At 44.8% G+C, this 8585-nt stretch overlaps 1 protein-coding gene across 1 annotated transcript in view; it reads left to right on the top strand.

The window, feature by feature from the left end:
- Window positions 1-8585, top strand: part of NUP98 (nucleoporin 98 and 96 precursor) — a 1998548-nt gene that overhangs the window by 1989291 nt on the left and 672 nt on the right. Inside the window, exon 27 of the mRNA XM_044072823.1 lies at window positions 8338-8582. Within this exon, the coding sequence (XP_043928758.1) occupies window positions 8338-8582 (245 nt within the window). The remainder of the gene's footprint in view (window positions 1-8337; window positions 8583-8585) is intronic.

The following is an 8585-nucleotide window of genomic DNA, read 5'->3' on the forward strand; positions in this document are numbered from 1 at the left end:
CCACTCAAGTTCTGACTACAGACTCATCTGACTACACCTGGGGAACACACCTGGAGGGCAGAGGCATAAAAGGATGTTGGAACGTCCAGCAGATGCACCTGCACATAAATCTAAGAGAGTTGATTGCAGTTCAGCAGGCCTTACTGGCTTTCAAGCATCATTTTTTTCCATGGACCATGCTTGTCAGGACAGACAACATCACAGTCATGTGGTACATCAACAAGCAGGGAGGGACTCACTCTTACCTCCTGTGCAGGCAAAACATGAATAGTTAGTCCATGGCAGCATCCCTGGACCTGCATCTCCTAGCTCAGTTTCTTCCAGGAAGACTCAGTGTTTTGGCAGACCAGTTGAGCAGGCAAACCCTGGATCCTCACGAGTGGCAGCTTGAACAGAGCAGTCTTTTACAGCATCATTCAATGTTGGGGCACTTCTCAGGTGGATCTTTTCTCCTCCCCAGACAGTCATCTGCTACCACTCTTTTGCACCAGACAGCAGCACAGCAGAGCCTGTAAAGTGAATGCTCTGTCCTTCCCTTGGATGTTGCTATCAGTGTACGCCTTCCCTCTTCTTCCTCTTATTCCCAGAGTATTAGTGAAGATCAGGGACGAACATCCAAGGACTATTCTCATAGCTCCGGACTGGCCTAGACAGCATCGGTATCTGCTGCTTCACAGTCTCTCCCATCTTCCTCCTTGGCATCTTCCTTTGAAGCCAGATCTTTTGGATCAGGAAAGGGGAAACATTCTACATTCTCATCTTCAGTCTCTCCATTTGGCAGCATGGCTCATTGTATGACTCCTTCCCTTTCTTCCTCCCTTTCCCAACAGGTGGTTGACATGCTGAGGGAGGCCAGGAGGCCTAGCCCTAGGAAATCCTATGCTGGCAAATGGGAAAAGTTCTCTAAATGGATGCAGGCTAGAGGGGAGTCTGCTTCTCAACCTACCCTTCTGATCCTGGAATATCTGGCTGATTTGCTTCAGGGTGGTCTTTCTTTTTCCTCCGTCAAAATCCATGCTTTAGCAAGTTCAAGTTGAAAAAGGATGATTGTGAGCTGGAGTTCAGGGAAGAGTTAAAACAGGCACTGGGGGGCAGTGAAGAGTTACCCAATAGCTAGGTAACTACAGCAGAGATGGTAAGGGAGACAGCTAGAAAGGTGCTTGGTGTGACATCTGGACAGAGGAAGGAGGACAAGGAGACATGGTGGTGGAACGAGGAAGTACAGGAGAGTGTATAGAGGAAGAATTGGGATTGTCAGAGAGATGAAGAAAGACGGGAGTTTGAGATGAAGAGCATGGCAAAGAGAGCGGTGGTGAAGGCTAAGGATAAGGCATATGGAGAGTTGTATGAAAGGTTGAACACTAAAGAGGGAGAAAAGGACCTATACGAATTGGCTAGACAGAGGGACTGAACTGAGAAAGATGTGCAGCAGGTAAGTGTGATAAAGGATAAGTGAGGGAAACGTACTCGCAAGTGAGGAGAGTGTGCTGAGCAGATGGAAAGAGTACTTTGAGGGGCTGATGAATGAAGAGAATGAGAGAGAGAGAGAAGGTTGGATGATGTGGGGATAGTGAATCAGGAAGTGAAACACATTAGCAAGGAGGAAGTACGGAAAGCTATGAAGAGGATGAAGAATGGAAAGGCTGTTTGTCCAGATGACATACCAGTTGGAGGTGCTTAGGAGAAATGGCAGTGGAGTTCTTAACCAGATTGTTTAATGAAATCTTGGAAAGTCAGGGAATGCCTGAGAAGTGGAGAAGTGTTTTGGTACCTATTTTTAAGAATAAGGGTGATTTGCAGAGTTGTAACTACAGAGGGATAAAACTAATCAGTCACAGCTTGAAGTTATGGGAAAGAGTAGTGGACGCTAGGTTAAGAAGGGAGGTGATGATTAGCGATCAGCAGTATAGTTTCGTGCCGGGAAAGAGCACTACAGCGATGTTTGCTCAGAGACTGTTGGAGAAATATAGGGTAGGTCAGAAGGAGTTGCAATGTGTCTTTGTGGACTTGGAGAAAGCATATGATAGGGTGCCGTGAGAGGAGTTGTGGTATTGTATGAGGAAGTCAGGAGTGGCAGAGAAGTATTTAAGAGTCGTACAGGATATGTACGAGGGTAGTGTGACAGTGGTGAAGTCTGCAGTGGGAGTGACAGATCTGTTTAAGGTGGAGGTGGGATTACATCAAACATCAGCTCTGAGCCCTTTCTTACTTGCAATGGTGATGGAAAGGTTGACAGACGAGATCAGACAGGAGGCCCCGTGGACTATGATTGCAGATGACATTGTGATCTGTAGTGAGAGTAGAGATCAGGTTGAGGAGACCCTGGAGAGGTGGTGATATACTCTAGAGAGAAAAGGAATGAAGGTCAGCAGGACTAAGACAGAATATGTGTGTGTGAATGAGAGGGAGGATAGAGGAATGGTGGGGATGCAGGGAGTAGAGGTGGCGAAGTTGGATGAGTTTAAGTACTTGGGATCAACCGTTCAGAGTAATGGTAAGTGTGGAAGAGAGTACAGGCAGGGTGGAATGGGTTTAGAAGAGTGTCAGGAGTGATTTGTGACAGACTGGTACCAGTAAGAGTGAAAGGGGAGGTCTACAAGAGGGTAGTGAGACCAGCAATGTTGTATGGGTTGGAAACGGTGGCATTATCAAAAAGGCAGGAGTCAGAGCTGGAAGTGGCATAGTTAGATGTTAAGATTTGCACTGGGTGTGACAAGGATGGACAGGATTAGGAATCAGTATATTAGAGGGTCAGCTCAGGTTGGACGGTTTGGAGATGGTCAGAGAGGCGTGATTACATTGGTTTGGACATTTGCTGAGGAGGGATGATGAGTATATTGGGAAAAGGATTCTAAGGTTGGAGCTGCCAGGTAAGAGGAAAAGAGGAAGGCCTAAGATGAGGTTTATGGACGTGGTGAGAGAGGACATGCAGGCGGTTGGTGTGACTGAGCAGTATGCATAGGACAGGAAGAAATGGCAACAGATGAAACGCTGTGGCGACCCCTAACGGGAACAGCCAAAAGAGAAGATCATCCATGCTTCAGCCATCTCTGCTCATTGTTCTCTTGAACAGCCTATTTTCTCTCATCCCCTGATGAAAATGCTTCTCATAGGTGCTTGCAGTTTAAAACCTCCCAGAAGAGCACCTACTCCAGCCTGGGATCTTAATTTTGTTTTAGAGAAGCTCACTCTTCCTTTTGAGCCAGCTGCCTCTACAGATTTAAACTTTCTCTCTTGGAAGACCGCCTTCCTCTTGGCTATAACTTCAGCAAGAACGGTTTCAGAGCTGCAAGCTTTGATGGCCGTGGAGCCTTTTCTTATTTTCCATGCAGATAGTCTCTCTGAGGACTAATCCCTCCTTTATGCCTAAGGTGGTTTCCAGCCTGACTCTTAATCAGTCAATACATTTTCCTACCTTCTTTCCTAATCCTCGCAATAGAGGTGAAAAGATCCTACATTCTCTTGATGTGCACAGACAACTCCAGTTTTACCTGGACAGGACTAAGAACCTTTGGAAATCAGCACAGTTATTGGTCAGTTTTGCCCCTGGAGCCCAGGGCAAGGCTATTTTTAATCAGATCATTTCTAAATGGATTGCACATTGCATTACTTTTTGTTATTCCTTTCATGGCAAAGCTCCGCCTCAAGTTGTTAGGACCCACTCTACTAGAGCAGCTTCCACTTCTGCAGCCTTTCTAAGGGGTGTCCCTACTAAAGACATTTTGGAGGCTGCCACATGGTCTACTGTTCACACGTTCACAAAGCATTATAATTTGCCTCTGTTTTCCAGAGCAGGGTTTGCCACTGCGGTGTTGCAGGGCATTATCTCCAACCCTTGATGCTGTTGGTTCCTCCCCCCTTTTTTCTCTGGGCTTTGGTAATCATCCCATTTGTTAGGACTACAACAGTGAAACACGAACATAGTACAGTTGTGTGCACTTACCATAAATGTAGATGTTAGAGTGTATTCACTGTTGCAGCCCTGGTTTCCCTCCCTCCTTCCCCCTTTTTGTGGTCCTCTCCTATTCTCTTTTCCTGAGGTACAGGCTTAATTTATCTGTCAAATTGTTTTTTGATGTAAGCCTTATTTTCTGGGGGCTTCTGACTGTTATGATAAAAAAAGACTGAGGAAATGACGTCTGCTGCCTCCTTTTGTATCGGACGCCCTGACGTCCTTTACAACCGACGGCAACCAACGGCATTTTTACTTACCTTTGGTATTCTGGCCAACTGAGGGCTACCGGGAGCCGGATAACCCATTTGTTAGGACTGCAACAGTGAATACACTCAAACATCTACATTTATGGAAAGTGTACACAGCTGTACTTTTCAGTGCACCTCATATGTGAGGGAGAGCACATGCATTGACTGGAGCATTAGGCAGTCCCTGCAGTTATGCAGGTGTGTACTTCACCTCCTGAAAGGTTAGGTCGGGGCTGTAACAGGAAAAGGTTCTCAGCTGCCAGAATGCTGGCGAGAACACAAGCACCCCCAAATGTCTGCATGTGTGATGGCACACCCCACCTGGTACAGGATCTCTTCCTGGTTAATTTGCAGATGATCCCACACTACCACTGGGGAAGCTTGATGGTGTGCAGGCAGAAGGGAGAAGATGATGCTGAAAAAAAATTGTATGGTAAGAGCATATCTTTATAATATTTACAAGGGGAGCCTCCTTGATGGGTCAGTAATACATATCTGCTGCCCTCTTGCAGGATGTGACAGTCATTCTTCGCTGTTAAAGTCCTGCTTATGACATGTGAGTGGCTGATGGTTTGGCTAAGTAGTAAGGCTGAAAATTGCATTATCTTTGGTTTGATTCTCAGATGGACAACTGTTTGATTCCTGATGTAAGCTCAGCATGTCATTGCATTAGCTTGGAGGTCACGTGATAAACTGAGGGCTCAAGTCTGCTAGACATTGGGTATTGTTTGAGCCATTGGGGATCTGTCAGTCCAAGACCTGTTATTTCTTCACAAATATAGCCCTGCAAACACTAGAACCAGAGATGTGAACCTACTTCAGCAAATAAATCACAGTGGAAAGACAGATTTGTCATGTAATGACTTCCCCTTCTCTGGAACAAATATCCTGTCCAGATCAAGTAAAACGACACACTTCTCTTCCTTTTGAGAAAGCATTAAACAGTTGGATGGGTATTCATAAATTCATCCTAAGTACAATTGTCGAGGAGGTAATGTCTAAGGGTGGGTCTTGGCAAGGTGTAAATGGCCACATGGCCCAATTGCCTTGTATATTCTATGAATCTGTAACTGTGTAGTGGTTTTATTTTTAGCATTGAGAAGTAAAATCGTAATTATTCCTTGATTTGCAGGAAGATGCATGATGGTGGTCAGGGGTTGGGGGGTGGGGTAACATGGTCAGCATTGGAGAGTGGAGCAAGATTGTTTATATAGTAGACAGATAACATCACGTGTCACCACTGGCATGTATCCATCCCTGGGCACAGAAACTTCCAAAAAGATGTTAAATTCTGTGTGGTGGAAAAGCTACAATAGGGAACATATCAATGAAGGGTTCCAGTAGATTATCAGATATAAGAATATATAGGTTCATAGGTTGATACTAGGCTGTCTGCCCTAGGGCATTTATAAGCCTAGCCAGAGTGTTTGGCTTTCGCCACCCTTTTAGATTAGTTGACTGTGCCTCTGTATAGTAGGTCACAGAAGGTAGCCCTTTTAAGGTTAGTTTACTGTACCTCTGTCAAGCAGGGACACAGAAGAGATCCCAGGGGTAAACTTACGATCTCCCATCCACTCGTCAAGATTTCTCTTGAAGAGGGTCAGTGAGGGGCTCTGCCTAACATGGATTGGGATTTTGTTCCAGAGTGAGGGGAGCCTCTGGGGATATGAATCTGTCCCTCCAGCATGTCCTATTTATTTCTGTGCTGAGGTTCAAGTCCCTGAGCGTGTAGCTCTAAGGGATTTGGATTTCCTGAGGTGAAGCATGTCCATTAATTCTGGGTTGGACATGGCTTTATACGTCAGACACAGATCTTCTCTGAGTAGGCGGTACGCAACTGAGTAGAGCTGGAGTTTCTTTAGCCGAACTGCATAGGGCATCTGTTTGAGCCCCTTGATCCTCTTGGTGAGATACTTTTGGGGTCTTTCCAGTTGCTGAAGGTGTCGGGTAAGGTACATCGCAAATGGGGCATTGTACTCCATTATGGGCCTGATAAGAGATGTAGAGGGGCACAATGACCTCTCTTGATCTAGATGTGAACCCTTTCTTGTTAAGGTGGGCTATATAGAAGGTCTTTCTAACCACTTTGGCAACGTGATTGTCAAAGGAGAGATTGCTATCTACTTGGGTCCCCAAGTCCCTAATTACTTCTTCCATTAATGGATTACCACCTATGTGGTAATTTGTGGGCACTTTGTTTTTCCCAAAGGGGATGACTATGCACTTTTTGGCATTTAGCTTTAGGCCATGGCTCTGGCACCAGTTATCCATCTCTGAGAGACCCTTTTGGAGGATGCTTGTGTCAGCCAGAGAGTCGATTACAGCACCCAGTTTGCAGTCATCTGCGAACTTGGTCAGCCATAGTCCACCCATGTTAGCCTGTACCTCGGAGAAATATATACCGAACAAGAGAGGTCCCAGGACTGAGCCTTGTGGGACACCACTTGTAACTGGTTTAGAGTCTGACATGGCACCTGCTATTCTGACCATGTGGGTTCTATCCCTGAGCCAGTTTGCAACCCATCTTGTGACACAGGGGTTGATATTTAAGCTGGTGAGCTTATTTATGATGCCCGAGTGGGGTCTTGTGTCGAAGGCTTTTGCGAGGTCCAGGTAGGCTATGTGGACTACCTTCCCTTCATCTATGGCTTTGGTAATTGTTTCAAATAAGTTGACCAGGTTCAAGAGGCAATATCTGCCCTTAACGAAGCCGAATTGGGTAGGATCCAGTGTCTGGAGGTTCCCAGTGTCTTTGTTTATGATTTCCATGATGATACGCTCCATAGCTTTGCAGACCAGGCTAGTCAGGCTTATAGGGCGATAGTTTCCGGGTCTGTTGTGGCACCACCTTTGTGGAGTTGGGACCACTGTTGCTGTACGCCATTCCTTGGGTACATATCCTGTAGTAAGGCTGAGATTGAACAGTGACTTTATATGAGGGTTTAGTTGTTCTTGGAGCTCGTGTAAGACGCAGCCCGGGACACTGTCTGGGTCCCATTGATGCTGTGTTTTGTGCTTTGGAGAGGGCAGCTCTCACCTGTGCATCTGTGATCTCCGGAAGGCTACACCCTGTTGGGATAGACATTTGCTCTTTTGGGGGGGGAGGAGGAGAGAAGTTTGCACTGAACCTTTCTGCCAGGATGTTAGTAATGTCTGTGGGTTCAGTGTATTTTCTGTAATTTTGCATTAACTCAGAGCATATCTGGGAGTTGCCTCCCAGGTTTCTGACATAACCAAAGAAGGCCTTGTGATTATCTTTAGTGTCTTGTGCAATTTTTCTTTTGAAGCTGGCCTTGGATGATTTTATGAGGGATCGTAGTTTCTTGCTAGTACTGATCAGTGACTCCTTCTCTTTTTGGGATTTTGCTCTGTCATATGTAGTAGCTTTCTCCTTCTGTTGTATAGCTTATTTATGGCCGGAGTCCACCAGACAGGTCTTCTGCCTTTGGAGGAGTGAGTCTTGGTTTTATTTGGGATAGCATGCTACATGTGGGAAAAAAAAGCAAGATTTTTTTGTTTTTTCTTTTTTTGTTTTAGTTTAAAGGTAGCAGAGATACACAAGTAGCAAAATATTCACAACAGTGCATTAAATGACCCCACATGAGTGCTAGGCCAAAGTCAGGTAAAATGCAATTTTAAGAGAAAAAAAGATTTTAAATTAAGTGCAACACAGGAAATGCAGTAAACAGGCTCTAGATGTGTTCTAAATATTGTTTCTAATACAGATATAAACTTTAGCAAGCCACAAAGCGCCGAAACGTAGGTGGCAAAGCAGTAATTCTAAACAAAAAATCAGAAGAAAATACTTAAAATCTCAAAAGTGTCTCCTTTCCTCTCTCAGCATCTATAATTACAATATCTGTAATTAAGTTCTTGACGCAGGTTTGGCAAGACATGGTGAAAGTGTGTTTTTTTTTTTCCACTCGAGTACTGAATGTGTTACTTGGACTACTGCCATCCTATGTCAACACTGGCTTTTTTGTATGTAAGTTGTGTTAATTCGTAGAATCACATAGATTACAATTCTACAAATTACAGTAATCTCTTGTTGAATATGTTCTGTGGTGATTATGGTCACGCAAATGTACAGTGTTGAAATGTCACATTTTCAGAAATGTAATTTATTTTTAACAGTTGCCCATTTTGTTTCTATTTAGGCACTATGATCTACAGCAGCTCTTGGATCCCAGCACCATAACACCAGATCCTTTGGATTACCGTCTGAGCTGGCACTTATGGATGGTTCTACAAGCTTTGAATTACAGTCACCTTTCTTTGCAGCGCCAAGGATTGCTACACACTAGCTATGCATCACAACTTGAAAGTGTGGGACTTTGGGAATGGTCAATATTTGTCTTACTACACATCAGTGATCCACAGTG

The sequence above is a fragment of the Protopterus annectens genome, chromosome 5.part1 (genome assembly GCF_019279795.1).
Source record: "Protopterus annectens isolate FY-2018-M chromosome 5.part1, PAN1.0, whole genome shotgun sequence".
Taxonomy (NCBI): domain Eukaryota; kingdom Metazoa; phylum Chordata; order Ceratodontiformes; family Protopteridae; genus Protopterus; species Protopterus annectens.